Source organism: Oncorhynchus mykiss, chromosome 28, assembly GCF_057628025.1.
Source record: "Oncorhynchus mykiss isolate SJ-2025 chromosome 28, ASM5762802v1, whole genome shotgun sequence".
NCBI classification, from domain to species: domain Eukaryota; kingdom Metazoa; phylum Chordata; class Actinopteri; order Salmoniformes; family Salmonidae; genus Oncorhynchus; species Oncorhynchus mykiss.
In genome coordinates this window covers 25,025,001-25,045,171 of record NC_143049.1, presented here as the reverse complement: position 1 = coordinate 25,045,171, position 20,171 = coordinate 25,025,001, and the positions used below count along the sequence as shown (strand labels likewise).

The 20,171-nt window shown below is 41.2% G+C and overlaps 1 protein-coding gene across 3 annotated transcripts in view; it reads right to left on the bottom strand.

Annotated features, from left to right (window-relative positions):
* Positions 1-1,328: 1,328 nt before the first annotated feature.
* The window catches only part of LOC110508774 (WD repeat-containing protein 37), a 26,305-nt gene continuing 7,462 nt past the window's right edge, over positions 1,329-20,171 (bottom strand). The window contains exons 6-16 of one of the 3 annotated variants that reach the window (XM_090224822.1): positions 19,829-19,921; positions 17,132-17,267; positions 16,369-16,440; positions 13,628-13,672; positions 13,441-13,517; positions 13,103-13,340; positions 12,629-12,770; positions 11,190-11,324; positions 10,848-10,962; positions 4,651-4,797; positions 1,329-4,401 (exon numbers count right to left, since the gene is read on the bottom strand). In XM_090224822.1, coding sequence (XP_090080948.1) covers positions 4,666-4,797; positions 10,848-10,962; positions 11,190-11,324; positions 12,629-12,770; positions 13,103-13,340; positions 13,441-13,517; positions 13,628-13,672; positions 16,369-16,440; positions 17,132-17,267; positions 19,829-19,921 — 1,185 coding nt within the window. In that variant the 3' untranslated portion in view covers positions 1,329-4,401; positions 4,651-4,665. The remainder of the gene's footprint in view (positions 4,402-4,650; positions 4,798-10,847; positions 10,963-11,189; positions 11,325-12,628; positions 12,771-13,102; positions 13,341-13,440; positions 13,518-13,627; positions 13,673-16,368; positions 16,441-17,131; positions 17,268-19,828; positions 19,922-20,171) is intronic. The other 2 variants (XM_021589581.3, XM_036967048.2) reach the window with 2 other exon arrangements.

Sequence of the window (20,171 nt, the reverse complement as noted above, 5' to 3'; positions counted from 1 at the left end):
AACATCAGGAATTTCTGTCATCAATATATAATGATTATTATATTAGCTGCCCCTTAATAATATTGAAAGTTTGGAAGTGCTAGACCACCCTGGGGACCGAGATCTCTGCAATAAGCTTTTACGTATCCGAGGGTTTTTCTTGTACCAGATAAACAAAAAGCTAGCAGTGTGTTGGCCTCTCCCGAGCCAGTTGGTGAGTTGCAGCGATGAGACAAGATCGTAACTGGATATTTTTTATTTTACCTTTATTTAACTAGGCAAGTCAGTTAAAAACAAATTCTTCTTTTCAATGACGGCCTAAGGACAGTGGGTTAACTGCCTTGTTCAGGGGTACAACGAAAGATTTTTACCTTGTCAGCTCGGGGATTCGATCTGCCAACCTTTCGGTTACTAGTCCAACGCTCGCACTAGGCTACCCTGCCGCCCCATCACGAAATTGCAGAGAAAAATATGGTAAAATTACAAGTTATTTCAGAATATTTAAGTAAATTAGCTGGCTAACTCCTTGATCCTGCTTTGTAGTATACATACCCCTCCACTTCTATTTCCTCCACTGTGCAGTCATATACAGTAACAATACAGTAGCCCAAAGATGAACCTGTTTTCCTTTTAGCAATCCTTCACCTACACCTGTTGAGTTACTCACTTAAGCTCCCCTTTTGTAGTCTCCTTCCATTGAATACCATTTATCCTTTCAAACATTCAGTCAAGTATTTCTTTGTAATTTTTTGAGAAATTAACATTGTAGTACTGGGGAGCAAGTAAGCTACAGAATGTGAATCTGGCCCTGAGAAACATGAGAGCAGGGACATCTAGTGGCTCAAAGAGAACATTGCAGGTTCTGAGATTATAACAATATTAAAATAGTTTTTTGCGGACAGTTTTGACAGTAATTTACTCTCGTTAGTATTTTCCCTCTGTTACAATTGCACACATACACCTATAAACACATAGCAAATTAAATGTTATATTCATGTATTTCCTCTTTCCACAAGCAGTCGTATTGTTTGATATTTATTTCCACACAAAACAGACAACACCATCTCACAGACTAAAATAATTAAATGCTAACAGTAATGCAGAAGTACTTTCAATCTAGATCATTGAATGTGAAATGTAAAAGAGTAATTTATATTTTTATTAAAGTGAGTCAATTGGCAATTTTAGAATAATCTACTTGGTCTTTGTCTGTTTTCTGACAACTGGGTGATAAAAGACAATTAATTAAACAATTAATTTAACACTATCCTCATATCGCAGCACCAAAGTAATGGTCAGCCCTGCAAGACTCGAAGCAAGGCTGAACTACGACAAAGAAGAGGACACAATTCTGAGGGAATGAAACAGCACAAAATTTTATTTGATTTCACAAGCTGCTGTTCCTTATGAATAGCCACCATGCGCGCACGCACGCACACACACAGCTAAACTGTTTCATGTTATGAGATGTGTACTAGTGGAGCTCCTCTTGTTAAAATGAACCTATTTTACCACATAAAATATAATTAGGTAGGTAACCACAGTTTTACTAAAGCTTTTACACTGTTGATTTCTACTGCTAAGTGTGTATGATGTAATGAGAGTATGCGTCTCAAATTGCACCTTATTCCCTTCGTAACGCATTACATACAGAATAGGGTGCCATTTGGGAAACAAGCAAGCACTGTACTCCATTGAAATGAACACCAGGACCACATTTACATGAACAGCTGATAAAACCATGAGACTGAAATGTAAATAAATCCATGAAGAAAGTGATGATAAACATCGTCAACTAGCTATGCATGGTGGCTCAGGAGGTCAGGTAGTCTGAGTGGCAGTCTGTTTGTGCTACCATGCCAACTCCTTTTCATTCATTGTCATGCCAAACGGGCAATGAAGTTGGCAAGCGCACAAACAGATCTGGCACCAGGCTAGACTTCACATTCACAGGCCATACTTCTTTGATATTTCAAACAAATTTGTTTCACTTAAATCACGGATTACAATCCTGGACAGCTACGGTCCAAGAGACATCTCTTATTATACCAACCCATGTAACAGATTACTATAGTCACTTAATCAATGCCTCTAGTACTACATCATGTGGTATTAGTCATGCATAGAACTGCACAACCACATCTGCAGTAGCCTATTTTCAGTGCCAATCTGTTTGTGCCATCATGCCAACTCTTTGTCACTTACAGTAGTGTCATGTTTGGCTTGACAATGACCAATGGAGTTGGTAAGAGCACAAATGGATGTGGGACCAGGCTAGGAGTAATCTCTAAGACATCCCTGATGTAAACGGTACATGAGAAAGACTACATGCAAACCACTATAGATTAAAACAATACTTCAGCCAATGAAACCAAAGAGATCCAACTGATTTTAACTGCACAGGATGAAGAACTAGTGGAAATGAAAAGATCACCTCAAAGTTAAAAGGATAATAAAATATGCAGCAAGAATACACCATTAAGCCAAAAAGGCCCCTTTGAATAGAGATGATTACATTTAATTTTCCCCAGATGTGAAATTTATTGTGGAAGGAAAGTTACGCTCACTTAGAACCGTGGGCCTACACCTGGAACCACTATATTTCATCACAATAACGATTCCATAATGGGATAAAAGATGTTCAACGTGACTTCTTGTATAAATATCAATAGTTAATATGTTGTTACAAGTTAGCAAAACACAAAGCATATCTAAGTCTCTAAAGAAGCATTTACGATTGCAATAAAGCTGGCTTGCCTCATGAGATACAGATGCATCATTTTGTATCATTTGTCTGCGTAAAAGCAGGAATGTAACCAAGTCAACTGTGCTGCCTGCCAAGTGACTCTCACAGACAATTACACTCAAAATGTTTTCAAATCAAACATTCATTCTCTTTCTCTAAAAAACAGACACAGCTACTTTATGACATCACACTTACCTCAAACACATTATAATCTCTTCTTCTTTTAGTTTTCTATGCAGAAATTAACGCCATGATCACTGAGCACACCAAGCATGTTACAGCTATTGCATTAGAACGCTCTTAGAGATCCCACTTACTTACGCAAGGAAGTACCACGTGGTAACAAGTTACTGACCTATATATCCCTGTAACAGGTTCAATACTGACTAATTCTAAGAAACACTTCACATGTTATTATTGTTTGTAAACTCTACAGCAATTTCATGACGTCTTACTTTCTAAGACTCATTTATGATTATTACACACGAATGAAGTGCCTATTAAAATGGTGAAGACGATCAACCTCAACCTGAATGAAGTGCCTATTAAAATGGTGAAGACGATCAACCTCAACCTGAATGAAGTGCCTATTAAAATGGTGAAGACGATCAACCTCAACCTGAATGAAGTGCCTATTAAAATGGTGAAGACGATCAACCTCAACCTGAATGAAGTGCCTATTAAAATGGTGAAGACGATCAACCTCAACCTGAATGAAGTGCCTATTAAAATGGTGAAGACGATCAACCTCAACCTGAATGAAGTGCCTATTAAAATGGTGAAGACGATCAACCTCAACCTCTAAACATGGGGTGTTTACACAATTTAATCCACTGGTACAACATACTGTCTAGGACTCAAGAGTAGGATTCTGTCAAGTCTGTACAAAAGCTGCAATGGTATTTAGGCTAAAACAGTTTAACAACAAATAAAATTGTAACAGCTATTGGTTCTAAAAGGTGCATGACAGAGCCACTTGAACACTGTACTGTAGCAGCTCTGCATGTTCCTTATTCAGTGCTCAGTTGATCACCAATAGATGGTCAAAGTATGGCTCTGCCGAAATGGCACAGAGATATGCAGTAAACCTTGACAAAGTATGGCTCTGCTGAAATGGCACAGAGATATGCAGTAGCTTGGCTAGCTGTACTTCTGAGCGGTTAAGGTGGGTTCGAAAGCAGATGTGTGGCATTTCAGTACTAACACAAGTCTCCATGAAATGCTGCTCATTATCAACGAGGCTACACCATCAAAAAGGTGCCTGACCTATTCTGAACTGAAAATTAGGGTGACTACAAAATCCCCCCCGTACCTTCTTTATGTCAGTGCTATTTATCTTCAGAAGGAAAGTCATGAATAAACTGATCAAAACAAGTCCAACAACAAAGCAGAGAGTAGTCCTTTACATTTTCTGTACATACATGGGCAAGTTTGAAAACCACCACACACCATCACACATGTATGTAGTACGGTATGTATATTCAAACTATGCAGACCAGACTGTGACCACATTTGGAGTGTGAGAAGAACATGAATACTTGACACAGAGAGAGAGTGGTCCTCGATCGATCTTCTCCCCTCCCTGCCTGAGGGTGGTGGCATCTGACTGAACTGACCAGGGATCAGCTCTTAACATGGGGTTCAGTGAGCAGATGGGCCAGGCGGATGGCTCAGGGCTGACACACAAGAAAACAATAGGATGACATTTACATTTTGTAAATCACATCCCCCTTTCAGATATGTATAGAAAAGAGAAGTAATGTCAAAAATATATAAATATATACAGTTGCAAACACAGAGGCGGTTTCGCAGGCACAAGCCTAGTCCTGAAGTATAAAGCACCTTCTATGGAAATTCCCCATTGAGTCTAGGACTAGGCGACCCAACAAAAAAACATAAGATAGTGAGTGAGGGGGAAAACAAACCTGTCTGGGCTGGGCTCACTTCTCCTGCAGCAGAGCTGGGATGTTGATGTTCCATCCAATGGCCTGCCTATCGAAGCCACAGCTGAAGAGGTTACAGGAGGAGTTGTCCTCACACCAGGCTGAACAGCACACCATGCGCCGGTGGCCCTGTGAAGCAACAGCCACATTAGTACACTAAAGGGTATACTGCAAAGCAGGATCAATGAGTTAGCCAGTTACCTTTGATAAACAACCAGAAATAAATATTGATTTTCTGGTTCATTAAGCTAAACGTACATTACCAGTCAAAAGTTTGGACACCTACTCATTCATGCGTTTTTCTTTATTTTTACTATTTTCTACATTGTAGAATAATAGCAAAGATATCAAAACTATGAAATAACACATATGGAATCATGTAGTAACCAAAAAAAGTGTTAAACAAAACAAAATATGTTTAAGAATCTTCAAAGTAGCCACACATTGCCTTGACAGCGTTGCACACACTTGGTGTTCTGTCAACCAGCATCACCTGGAATGCTTTCCCAACAGTTTTGAAGGAGTTCCCACATATGTTGAGCACCTGTTGGCTGCTTTTCCTTGACTCTGTGGTCCAACTCATCCCAAACCATCTCAATTGGGTTGAGGTCGAATGATTGTGGAGGCCAGGTCATCTGATACAGCACTCCAACACTCTCCTTGTTAGCCAAATAACCCTTACACAGCCTGGAGGTGTGTTGGGTCATTATCCTGTTGAAAAAACAAATGATAGTCCCACTAAGCGCAAACCAGATGGGATGGCGTATTGCTGCAGAATGCTGTGGTAGCCATGCTGGTTAAGTGTGCTTTTTTAAATAGATTTTTTATTTCACCTTTATTTAACCAGGTATGCTCGTTGAGACAAGTTCTCATTTACAACTGCGACCTGGCCAAGATAAAGCAAAGCAGTGCGACACAAACAACAACAGAGTTACAAATGAAATAAATAAGCGTACAGTCAATAACACAATAGAAAAAAGAAAGTCTATATACAGTGCGTGCAAATGGCGTGAGGTGGTAAGGCAATAAATAGGCCATAGTAGCAAGTAATAACAATTTAGCAAATTAACACTGGAGTGATAGATGTACAGATGATGATGTGCAAGTAGAAATACTGGTGTGCAAAAGAGCAGAAAAGTAAATAAATACAATATGGGGATAAGGTAGGTAGATTAGATGGGCTATTTACAGATGGACTATGTACAGCTGCAGCGATCGGTTAGCTGCTCGGATAGCTGATTTTTAAAGTTAGTAAGGGAAATATAAATCTCCAGCTTCAGCGATTTTTGCAATTCCTTCCAGTTATTGGCAGCAGAGAACTGTAAGAAAAGGCGGCCACATAGGTGTTGGGGATGACCAGTGAGATATACCTGCTGGAGCGCATGCTATGGGTGGGTGTTATGTGCTATGGGTGGGTGTTATCGTGACCAGTGAGCTGAGATAAGGCAGAGCTTTACCTAGCAAAGACTTAGATGACCTGGAGCCAGTGGGTCTGGCGACGAATATCTAGCGAGGGCCAGCCGACTAGAGCATACAGGTCGCAGTGGTGGGTGGTATATGGGGTTTTGGTGACAAAACGGATGGCACTGTGATAGACTGCATCCAATTTGCTGAGCAGAGTGTTGGAGTCTATTTTGTAAATGACATCACCGAAGTCGAGGATCGGTAGGATAGTCAGTTTGTTTTACTAGGGTATGTTTGGCGGCATGAGTGAAGGAGGATTTGTTGCGAAATAGAAAGCCAATTCTAGATTTAATTTTGGATTGGAGATGCTTAATGTGAGTCTGGAAGGAGAGTTTACAGTCTAGCCAGACACCTAGGTATTTCTAGTTGTCCACATATTCTAAGTCAGAACCGTCCAGAGTGGTGATGCTAGTCGGGCGGGCAGGCACAGGCAGTGAACGGTTGAAAAGCATGCATTTAGTTTTACTAGCATTAAGGAGGCCACAGAAGGAGTGTTGTAAGGCATTGAAGCTCGTCTGGAGGTTAGTTAACAGTGTCCAAAGAAGGGCCAGATGTATACAGAATGGTGTCGTCTGCGTAGATGTGGATCAGGGAATCACCCGCAGCAAGAGCGACATCATTGATATGTACAGAGAAAAGAGTCAGCCTGAGAATTGAACCCTGTGGTACCCCCATAGAGACTGCCAGAGGTCCGGACAACAGGCCCTCCGATTTGACACACTGAACTCTGTCTGAGAAGTAGTTGGTGAACAAGGCGAGGCAGTCATTTGAGAAACCAAGGCTGTTGAGTCTGCCGATAAAAATACGGTGATTGACAGAGTCAAAATCCTTGGCCAGGTCGATGAAGACGGCTGCATAGTACAATATTTTATCGATGGCAGTTATGATATCATTTTGTACCTTGAGCGTGGCTGAGGTGCACCCGTGACCAGCTCGGAAACTGGATTGCACAGCAGAGAAGGTACAGTGGGATTTTAAATGGTCAGTAATCTGTTTATTAACTTCGCTTTCGAAGACTTTCGAAAGGCATGGCAGGATAGATATAGGTCTATAACAGTTTAGGTCTAGAGTGTCACCCCCTTTGAAGAGGAGGATGACCGCGGCAGCGTTCCAATCTTTAGGGATCTTGAACGATACGAAAGAGAGGTTGAACAGACTGGTAATAGGGGTTGCAACATTGGCGGTGGATAATTTTAGAAAGAGAGGGTCCAGATTGTCTAGCCTAGCTGATTTGTATGGGTCCAGGTTTTGCAGATCTTTCAGAACATCTGCTATCTGGATTTGGGTGAAGGAGAAGCTGGGGAGGCTTGGGCAAGTAGGGTGGGTTCGGAGCTGTTGGCCGGGGTTGGGGTAGCCAGATGGAAAGCATGGCCAGCCGTAGAGAAATGCTTTTCGAAATTCTCGATTATCGTGGATTTATCGGTGGTGACAGTGTTACCTAGCCTCAGTGCAGTGGGCAGCTGGGAGGAGGTGCTCTTGTTTTCCATGGACTTTACAGTGTCCCACAACTTTTGGGAGTTTAAGCTACAGGAGGCAAATTTCTGTTTGAAAAAGCTAGCCTTTGCTTTCCTGACTGACTGCGTGTATTGGTTCCCGACTTCCCTGAACAGATGCATATCGCGGGGAATATTCAATGCTATTGCAGTCCACCACAGGATGTTTTTGTGCTGGTCGAGGGCAGTCAGGTCTGGAGTGAACCAAGAGCTATATCTGTTCTTAGTTCTACATTTTTTGAAAGGGGCATGCTTATTTAAGATGGTGAGGAAATTACTTTTAAAGATGACCAGGCATCCTTGACTGTCAAGATGAGGTCAATATCCTTCCAGGATACCAGGGTCAGGTCGATTTAGGGAGCGTTTGACATTGATGAGAAGTGGTCATTTGACCGCGGACCCATAGCGGATGCAGGCAATGAGGCAGTGATCGCTGAGATCCTGATTGAAAACAGCAGAGGTGTTTTTGGAGGGCAAGTTGGTCAGGATAATATCCATGAGGGTACCCATGTTAACAGATTTAGGGTTGTACCTGGTGGGTTCCTTGATCATTTGTGTGAGATTGAGGGCATCTATCTTAGATTACAGGACTGCCGGGGTGTTAAGCATATCCCAGTTTAGGTCACCTAAAAGAACGAACTCTGAAGATAGATGAGGGGCAATCAATTCCCATCTGGTGTCTAAGGCATAGCTGGGAGCTGAGGGGGGTCTATAACAGGTGGCAACAGTGAGAGACTTATTTCTGGAGAGATTAATTTTTTTAATTAGAAGCTTGAACTGTTTGGGCATAGACCTGGAAAGTATGACAGAACTTTGCAAGCTATCTCTGCAGCAGATTGCAACTGCCTTCCTAAGCCAGGATTCAGACACGGCAAGGACATCAGGGTTGGCGGAGTGTGCTATAGCACAGTGAGTAAAACAAACCTAGGGAGGAGGCTTCTGATGTTAACATGCATGAAACCAAGGCTTTTTCGGTTATAGAAGTCAACAAATGAGAGTGCCTGGGGACACGCAGGGCCTGGGTTAACCTCCATATCACCCGAGGAACAGAGGAGGAGTAGGATGAGGGTACGGCTAAAGGCTATCAAAACTGGTCGTCTAGTGCGTTGGGGACAGAGAATAAAAGGAGCATATTTCTGGACGTGGTAGAATAGATTCAGGGCATAATGTACAGACAGGGGTATGGTGGGGTGCGGGTACAGTGGAGGAAAACCCAGGCATTTTGTGACGATAAGAGAGGTTGCATCTCTGGACGTACTAGTTATACTGGGTGAGGTCACCGCATGTGTGGGAGGTGAGACAAAGGAGGTATCTGAGGCATGTTGAGTGGGACTAGGGGCTCCGTAGTAAACAAAAAACAATGATAACTATCCTAAACAACAATATACATACAAGGCATAGTGACATTTGAGAGAGACATAAAGCGAGGCATAAAGCAATCACAGGTGTTGATTGGGAGAGCTAGCTAAGACAACGGCTAAGACAACAGCAGCTAATCAGCTAAGACAATAACAACAGGTAAAATGACGATGAATGGGCAGAGAGGGTCAGTTAACTACACATAGGGCCTGAGTTCGAGGCTGGGGTCGACAGATGAACAAAAATGAATTCTAAATAAATCACAGACAGTGTCACCAACAAAGCGCCACCACACCAAAACACCTCCTCCATGCGTCACGATGGGAACCACACATGCGGAGATCATCTGTTCACCTCAAATTTGGACTGAGACCAAAAGGACAGATTTTCCACCAGTCTAATCTCCATTGCTCATGTTTCTTGGTCCAAGCAAGTGTCTTCTTCTTATTGGTGTCCTTTAGTAGGAGTTTCTTTGCAGCAATTCAACCATGAAGGCCTGATTCTCCTCTAAACAGTTGATGTTGAGAAGTGTCTGTTACTTGAACTCTGAAGCATTTATTTGGGCTGCAATTTCTGAGGCTGGTAACTCTAATGAACTTATCCTCTGCATCAGAGGTAACTCTGGGTCTTCCTTTCCTGTGGCGGTGCTCATGAGAGCCGGTTTCATCATAGCACTTAACGGTTTTTGCAACTGCAAAAGTTCTTTACATTTTCCAGATTGACTGACCTTCATGTCTTAAAGTAATGATGGACTGTCATTTATCTTTGCTTATTAGAGCTGTTCTTGCCATAATATGGACTTGGTCTTTTACCAAATAGGTAAATATATCTTCTATATACCAACCCTACCTTGTCACAACACAACTGATTGGCTCAAATGCATTAAGGAGGAAAGAAATTCCACAAATTAACAAGGCACACCTGTTAATAGAAATCCATTCCAGGTGACAACCTCATGAAGCTGTTTGAGAGAACGCCAAGAGTGTGCAAAGCTGTCATCAAGACAAAGGGTGGCTACTTTGAAGAATCTCAAATATAAAATGTTTGATTTGTTTGTTTAACACTTTTTTGGTTACTACATGATTCCATGTGTTATTTCAAAGTTTTGATATCTTCACAAAATTCTACAATGTTGAAAATAGTAAAAAATAAAGAAAATCCCTGGAATGCATAGGTGTGTCAAAACTTGACTGGTACTGTATATACACACAGTGTTCAAAACATTAGGAACAACCCCGAAATATTGAGTTGCACACCCCTTTTTTGGGGAGGGCCTCAGCCTCAATTCGTTGGGGCATGGACTCTACAAGGTGTCGAAAGAGTTCAACAGGGATGCCCATGCGTACTCCAATTCTTCACACAGTTGTGTCACGTTGGCTGGATGTCCTTTGGGAGGTGGACCATTCTTGATAAACATGGAAAACTGTTGAGTGTAAAACCCAGCAGCGTTACAGTTCTTGACACACTCAAACCAGTGTACCTGGCACTTACTACCATACGCCGCTCAAAAGCAGTTAAATATTTTGTCTTGCCCATTCACCCTCAATAAAGTTAGCTGGCTAACCACTTGATCCTACTTTGTAGTATATGCCTAAGGGTCTTATTCACCAGGAAGTAAACTGGTCGAAACATGGAGGGACCTTTCTGAATTTGTCCAATAAAATCTGCTTGTTTTTTTTGTCAACATTTTTGGTTACGGTGCAAAAGATTTTGCTACGTTGTAAACTAATGAATATGATCCTGACTTATTATGTGCTATGATATAAATATCCAGCCCAATCTATAGATCAGTAAAACCACTACAGATGCAGATTACACTGGAAATGTATGTATTTGCTGCCTCTGTGTGTTGGTGCTGGTTACCTGTCTGTTGCTGTGTGGGAGTCGAGCTAACCGCACTCCTGACATGTCAAACAGCCGAACTTGTCGATTGTCGTGAGGGAGAGCAATGATTCTTTGGCTCACCGACACGCTTATCCTGTAAGAAGTAGTTCAAACTACAGTAAACGGTTAGGCTTCAAAACACGCATTTTTATTGAACCTTCTAAAAACTAAATTCCCAGTAGCATATTTAGATTAGTTGGCTCACTGACATGCTCATCCTGAAAGGGGTTAAAAAATATAATATAAATTCTTAAATACCAGTCTTGACAGGTTCAAACCAATACTTGCCTACTATCTCAATTTGAAAGTCCTCGCTCTCACCTATTGACTGCAGAGTCTGTGCGGATTGTTGCTATGGGTGACCTCATGTTCTTGAGGTCCCAGACCTTGACGGTGCGATCGTCACTCCCAGACACCACATTGTCCCCCACAGTGAACACTGCTGATGTCACCGTGCTGGAGACGCATGACATGGCGGAAGAGAGTCATTCAAAACAGTTATTCACGTGCTTTCCTTGCTCTTTGGGGCTTAGGCCAGATTACTGGAAAGCACTTAGTGAGAACTGTTGACGTTAAAAGTGCTTTATGAAATGAATGAGATTGAAGTTGACTGAATCAACCACACACTGATGTTGTCCTAGTGAAGGAACCCTGACAACTAATATCCTAGGAAATGTTGACACTTAATAGTATTACAGTTAGCTAGGGTTGCAAAGGGAGGGTTTATTAGCAGAAACTTTCTAAGTTTACCAATAAACTAACAGAATTTTGGTAACTTTCAAGAACTTCATGTAATTTACAACAAGACATCTAGTGGCCCTTTTGGGTAATTCAGATTATCACAGGTGTCTAATTATATCTGACCCTTTGTGTGGCCTTATCACATTTAAATATATGAAATAATTAAATAAAATGATTTTAAAAAATTGAATGACAAAGCTGTAAAACATTATCCTAAATATAAACCAACTTATTGAATATCATTGGTGTTTAATATGTTTTATTTAACTAGGCAAGGGTTTTTTATAGGCAAAGGTTTCAGCATGAAATATCTTTCTTTTTTATTTATTTTACTATGTCGGTATGTATTTGTTGTCAATGTTTTGGCGCCAAACTGGAGGCAGTTGCGAAGAAAAGTCAATAGTTGGAAGAGTTGCAGTTAATTGAAAAATAATGCCATTGTTGATGAGATGCTTTTTTCATGAATTAGGCCATTTCCTCTTGAACCATATGGTCACAATCTTCTAGAAACTCATTAACAATATGGATACAGGTTACTAAAGTTAGCATAGATTGCCATCTATTATCTGTTAATTACCCAAATTACAGAAGAATCTGGTAACTTTGGTACATTTCCAGTAGCTTTGCAACCCTAGATACAGTAGATTTGCAGTATGAGAGGAATACCTAGATATTTACTACAACACACGGATGCTGTCTTGGTAGGAATATTTGAGGCCTGAAGGTCACCAGCTACTTCATCCACTTGACTGACTCATGTATCACAGTATCATTTGTTCTGGATACTAATGGCTGATTAGCTGTGCCCTCATCCGCTACTGTTGGCAGACCAAATCAACCCCCTGTAATCTAAACAGACACATTGATAATGACTGCAAATTAATGTCTAATTAATGTCATTCATATGGGTGGCGAGATGCTTTTTGCATGAATTTTGTAGGGGTGCTAGTGACAGACTGAAAGAGTGGATGAGGGGTCTCTGAGGTCCCACAGGAAGGTGGTGTGTGTGTGCAACTCACTCGGTGTGTCCCTGGAACACGTTGACAGAGTGGATGGAGGGGTCTCTGAAGTCCCACAGACGGAAGGTGGTGTCTCTGGACGAGGTGACCACCAGACGCTGGGTGGGGTGGGTGCAGCAATGGGTCAGCTCCTGGTCGTGGCCTGCGCCCGCACACACACAGAGGTGAGGTAGAGACATACAACAGAGCAAAAAACTGTTGTAGAGTCCTCTTAAGGGACCATTGATTATGATTGAAAAGTGATCAGAGGCTCAATGGCAGACATACAACGCCAGAAAACAACCTACATCTAATGATTACTCTACAGACACTTACACCACACATTAAGGGGTGGTTTCCCATAGACATGTTAACCCTATTCCTGGACTAAAGAGCATTTTCAATAGATATTCTCCATTGCGCTTGCTTTTTAGTCCAGAACTAGGCTTAATCTGTGTCCCAGAAATCGTCCCTAAGAGAACGGCTGGTTCGTACCAGTGAGTGAGTGGACGAGCTCAGAAGTCTCCACATCATACAGGTTGGCAGCCCGGTCCCAGGAGGCAGTAACCACCTGCTTGCCCCCCACCAGCCAGTCTGCAGCGATGACAACCCCCTGGTGGCTCCTGAGGGTAGTGGAAGCCATGCGGATGGAGGGACACTCGTTAGGGCCCTCACCGTCCCCGTCAGCCTCGTCCTTATCTGAGAAGTCTATGTCGTCGTCACAGGGCGTCTGCTATGGAATCGGAGACAGACACACACACAGAGATCAGCATTTAGAACTAGACATCTGTAGATGCAGTGGGTTATAAGAGATATGGTTTTGAGTTGCTTACACTGATGTCGGCTACAGGCTGTGGGGTGGGTAGCTGCACCATGTACCTCCAGATATGGGCTGTCTGGTCACCAGACGCTGTGGACAGAGCAGAAAGAGCCCTCAAACACCTCCAAACCAATAGACATACAATGGACTAAAATGTTTTTTCTGACCATTTTGGACATTGAGCATAATGTAAGAGCCACCTGTAAGAGCCATCTGTTCCGTGGGATGGAACTTGATAGAGTTAACTGGAAAGAGAAAACATAGGAGGTATTAGCCTCCACAATAAAAAACTTTGGGCCCATCCCAAATCGCACCCTATTCCGTATTTGTATTTATTAGGGTTCCCCAAGGCAGCAGCTACTCTTCCTGGGGTCCAAACACACCAAAGCAACCACAATACATATACAACAACAGATAAAACAGTGAACTATGTTTGTACTGAATGAGCTAAAGATAAAACAGTACACCATATAACATTGCTACACCACCACATGTCCACAACACAAAATATTCAATACCACCATAGAACAATATCACAGTATGTGCATATGCATGTGTCTGTACCTTTTTATGTGTCTCTTCACAGTCCATGTTGTTCCATAAGGTGTATTTTTACCTGTTTTCAAAATCTGATTCTACTGCTTGCATCAGTTACCTGATGTGGAATAGAGTTCCATGTAGTCATGGCTCTGTGGAACTTTGCACCTCCCATAGTCTGTTCTGGACTTCTGGTGGCATGTCTTGTGGAGTATGCATGAGTGTCTGAGCTGTGTGCTAGTAGTTTAAAACAGACAGCTCAGCACATTCAGCTTGTCAACACCTCTTACAAAAACAAGTAATGATGAAGTCAATCTCTCCTCCACTTTGAGCCATGAGAGATTGACATGCATGTCATTAATGTTAGCTCTGCGTGAACTTTTAAGGGCCAGCCGTGCTGCCCTGTTCTGAGCCAACTGCAATTTTCCCAAGTCCCTCTTTGTGGCACCTGACCACACGACTGAACACTACTCTAGGTGCGACAAAACTAGGGCCTGTAGGACCTGCCTTGTTGATAGTGTTGTTGAGAAGGCAGAGCAGTGTTTTGTTATGGCTAGATTTCTCCACATCTTAGCTACTGTTGTATCAATATGTTTTGACCATGACAGTTTACAATCCAGGGTTACTCCAAGCAATTTAGTCAACTCAACTTGCTCAATTTCCACATTATTCATTAAGAGACACAGTTGAGGTTTAGGGTTTAGTGAATGATTTGTCCCAAATACAATGCTTTTAGTTTTTGAAATATTTAGGACAAGCTTATTCCTTGCTACCCATTCCAAAACTAACTGCAGTCCTTCGTTAAGTGATGCAGTCACTTGGTTAAGGGCACTGTTGAAGTAGTGCACTTGCAAGTAAGCATTTCACGGTAAGGTCTACACTTGTATTCGGCGCATGTGACAAATAAAGTTTGATTTTATTTGAGTCATCATCATCATCATCACACACTGTCCTTACTCAAAGCCAGTCATTAGTAAAGATTTTAAAAAGCAAGGGGCCTAAACAGCTACCCCGGGTAATTCCTGATTCTACCTGGATTATGTTTGAGAGGCTTCCATTAAAGAACACCCTCTGTGTTCTGTTAGAAAAGTAACTCTTTATCCACATTATAGCAGGGGGTGTAACGTCGCATATGTGTTTCCAGCAGCAGACTATGATCAATAATGTCAAAAGCTGACTAACAAAAGTCTAACAAGACAGCCCCCACAATCATTTATCATCAATTTCTCTCAGCCAATCATCAGTCATATGTAAGTGCTGTGCTTGTTGGGTGTCCTTCTCTTTAAGTGTGCTGAAAGTCTGTTGTCAATTTGTTTACTGTGAAATAGCATTGTATCTGGTCAAACACCATTTTTTACAGAAGTTTACTAAGGGTTGGTAACAGGCTGATTGGTCGGCTATTTGAGCCAGTAAAGGGGGCTTTACTATTCTTGGGTAGCGGAATGACTTTAGCTTCCCTCCAGGCCTGAGGGCACACACTTTCTAGTAGGCTTATATTGAAGATGTGGCAAATAAGAGTGGCAATATCGTCTGCTATTATCCTCAGTAAATGTACGTCCAGATTGTCAGACCCGGGTGGCTTGTCATTGTTGATAGACAACAAAAAAAATTCACCTCTTCCACACTGACTTTCAAAATTCCAAAGTACAATTCTTGCCTTTCATAATTTGGTCAGATATACTTGGACGTGTAGTGTCAGCGTTTGCTGCTGGCATATAATCCGTAAATTTGCTTTTCTTGCCAATTAAAAAGTAATTAAAGTAGTTGGCAATATCATTGGGTTTTGTTATGAATTAACCATCTGACTCAATGAATGATGGAGCCGAGTTGGCTTTTTCCCCAAAAAAATTCATTTAAGGTGGTCCAAAGCTTTTTTTTACTATCATTCATCTTTGTTTCATAGTATAGTTATTTTTTCTTATTATTTCGTTTAGTCACATGATTTCTTAATTTGTGGTACACTACTTTTTACCAGGGCCCCATAGTGCTCTGGTCAAAAGTATTGCACTATATAGGGAATTGGGTGCCATTTTGGATTCTAAATAGGGTGCCATTTCAAATCAAATCTTATTGGTCACATACAGATGGTTAGCAGATGTTAATGCGAGTGTAGCGAAATGCTTGTGCTTCTAGTTCTGACCATGCAGTAATATCTAACAAGTAATCTAACCTAACAATTTCACAACAACTACCTTATACACAAGGAATGAATCCTGGGGTAACAATGTAAGAAATAACATATAAATAAATAAAATACTGCATAGTTTCCTAGGAACGCGAAGCGAGGTGGCCATCTCTGTCGGCGCCGGAAGTAAACATTTGGGACGGTCTCTATGAATCATTTAGACCAGTCACTTTCTTCATGACTCCACAAAGCATGGATTAAATAAAAACAGTATTTTACCTGATCCTGCATGACCCACATACTTCAGGAGGCACTTCCCAGTCTCAATGCTCCATAGCATGGCACTGTGATCTGTGGACAGACACGTGGTGTACACACACAGTGGCTTAGAACAGTAGGCCACGCTAGTTTCACACTGTAATCCTTTGAGAGTCTCAAATGGCACCCTATTTCCAATATAAAGCATAACTTTTGACCAGTAGCACTATGGGCCCTGGTCAAAAGTATTGCACTAAATAGGGAATAGGGTGCCATTTGGGATACAGTTCATGATTAATTCAGCTCGCACTACCATCATACTGTAACCATTCCAAATTACATTTGCCCCCTCTTAGCGTATTAAAAGCACAATAAGCTCTCCGGTCTGAAGGCAATCATTACTAGACCTTATGATCGCTTTATCACAACCTTAACACAGACATGTTGACAGTTAAATGGATTGAATATTAAACCAAAGTCTGCAGTGAATTTTAAAGCCCTGTTAGGCTGTGACTCACTAACATTATTGTTAGTCTTGGGCCAGGAGGACAATAAGGCCAGCAGCCAAGACATTGGGAAGCACTGTAGCTAGCTAGGCTTGCAAAATTCTAGCTTGCAAAAACTTGACAGATTTTCCAGAAATACTGGTGGGAGTTTATGTTTCTCCTACTTATTTCCTCCTGATTCCAGGAACCTTACATCTGGGATTTCTATAAAACCAGGGAATTAACTGGAATTTTGCAACCCTACCACAATGGCATTGGGATGTACTGTAGCGATCTACCTGCCGAAGCTGTGCCCAGCACCACGGGCTGTGTCCTGGTGACACTCAGGTCCCATATGCCATCCCTGTGACCTACATACTCCTTAACCAGCTGGCACACGGCTCTGGACGTGGTGGCTTTAAAACTGGAGACGATCTGAAGGGCAGCAGACAGGAGATGGTGTTAACACACAGGTGAATGAAGAGGAGGAAGCATAAATGGAAGCAGGGAGGGACAGCAGCACTGGGTGGGTGGGGGTCACAGGGTCATTAGGGTTCCAAACAGTTAGCATGATACCTCTGCGATGGCTAAGAAGCTTAGGTTTTTAGGCTATGTCCAAAAATAGTGCACAATATTAGCGAATAGGGTGCCAGTTGGGACACAATGATCATTATTTATTTATTCACATCACCTCAGTATCATGTTGGGGACACAATCAATATGCAGCATTAATCAAAACTCCTTTTAAATGCAAAGCTGTGAAAGAAATAAGAGGGGATAAAGAACATATTAAGCAATATAAGGTTAAATAAAACAAAAAGACTTCAAATAATAATAGCGAAATGATTATCATCAGTCAGTATCCATGTTTACATCTAAAATGGAAATAAAACAAGTTGGACTTTGGAGTGGCAGGTGTTTGAAACAAACCACTAAATAAGTTCCCACTGTAAAAGCAGGAGGGCATAAAGTAGCAGGTCAGTTATCTCACCAAAATAATTCAACAACATACATAAACAGGGCTGCAAAACTCTAATAACTTTCCCAAAAATGCCCAGGTGTCCCAGAAATCCCAGTTGAAAGATTCCCAGAATCAACAGGGAATAACCAAGAAATCCAAAATCCTCAAAACAGATGTCTGGAAAACCAGAATATTGCAACCACATACAAAAAACATAAAATCATCCTTGAGAAAATTATGGAAAATAAAGTGTAAATTCAACCCTATGTGAACTTACAGTAAACATATAGGTCTAGTAACAGCATAATGGCATGATAGAATACCAAAATGTTACCCAAAACTTTGATTTGTTAAGTTGCAGGTAGTTTTCAGCGATTGGTAAACCAGGGGTTGTTTGTAAGCACAGAACAAGCTAGCAGCACAGCAGCCTATCCACACATAGCAGCAGCAGCTCTGTGTCTCAAGGCTGCACAGATAAAACATCTGCAGATACAATAGCTGAGGGTCTCTCTTAAATAGCACCCTATTTCCTAAATAATGCACTACATTTGACCAGAGCCATTTGGGACGCCCCCTGAGGCTTTGGTGCGAGATACATGCGATGGTGTAATACAAAATAAATTAATATCAAATCAGTTGAAAAAAACCATTTCAGGACTAACATACATATAGACATTCTAAATGTTCCCAGGTGTGATTTAATAGACAGTTCCTATGAAACAGGATAAGTCACATGCATTTTAAAAGGTGTGCATAAACTATTCAGTCGTGAATGGAGGCCCTAGGAAAGATAGCAGTTCAGTTTATACTGAAAGAGCTGTTAAGGATTACAGAACCAATTTAGACATAACACTGGCGTTACGCTATATTTAACCATTAGGCAACAGGCAATAGGTAGTGTGTTAGATTCTGCAAAACATCGTTAAATCAGTAGGTAGGAAACTGGCCAAATATCTATGGCTCCCTGACCCAGTTTATGGGCTATAGCCTATTCAGACAGTGAATCATCTGCAATGAGCATATCAAATGGTTGCTTGTTTTACATCAGTAAATCATCAGCATTCCAAGAAAGGATTAGTGTTTGCTTGAGGCCTTCCAAGAGGCATTTCTGAAAATGACATATATATCATAAATGTTTTAACATAGAATGCAATGAATGCATGGTTTAATAGCATACATTGAACAGAGCAAGCCGTCAGCCTAACGTATTATTTGTAATGTTTCAAAATAATAATAATAATAATAATAATAGCCATTTAGCAAACGCTTTTATCCAAAGGGCCTTACAGTTACGCATGTATACATTTTACGTACAGGTGGTCCCAGGAATCGAACCCACTATCCTGGTGTTGCAAGCACCATGCTCTATCAACTGAGCTATAGAGGAATACTACTTCAAAGAAGAGTCTAATTGCAGTAACTGTGGTAGGTTTTTTCTACTAAATGACTCAAATGTAAATGATAGAAAGAGCACAATATCATCGGTCATTGCACTGACTGGGATACAAAAAAAGGCCCACAAATGCCGTTTCACCTAAAAACCATTAGTCATTAAAGGGATACTGCGAGATTCTGGCAATGCTACAGGAAGTCTACAGGTATGCTAGCGTATGCTACTGTATCTGTAATCATTGCGCTAATGCTAGTTAGCACTGAATCTACCTCAACTTACTTCATACTGCACGCAAAGACAAAATGCCAGAATCTCAGAGTATCCCTTTAAGACATTGAAGCTCAAGACATTTCACAGAGATCTTGTCAAACTTTCGGCCTTCAGCTTGGAAATCCAATTGAAATGCATTCTAGTGAATGCAGAAACAAACAAAAAACGAAATGCGTAGCCTTAATTGCTTAGAAAGCTTTAGTTAGTTAGATATCAATTGGTGTCTTTAATAAGTCTCACTGAAATTAGTCTGGAAAACAACAAGTCATACATTTCAATCACCAAGTGTCTTGGGGATGGTGCATCACCCCCATGGCTGGGCTGCTCATGCATAGCGGTGGGGGGACACGGGGGACATGAAGAACCTGTTACCCATGAGTCTCTACCCCACACCTCCACAATGTTTCCCACAGTGAAGGTGAGAAGAGGTCCATCACCTACTTTGCCATGGAAAGAATGTGAGTGCTATGACACAGGTAAAAAAAAAAAAATTAAATGAATAAATTGACAATATCACCACTTTCATATCTCCTGTTCAATGAAAACTTCACATACAGTACAAACCTAAAGTGATTGTATTTCAAATATATCCTTACATCTATTTCCTCAAAAAGAAATAGTGTGTTTTTGTGTTTCAATTGTGTTCTATTGTGTTTCAATAGAACAGTGGGCTTTGTTCCCTCTAAGTCACCCCTTTGCCAAAATAATTATTGTA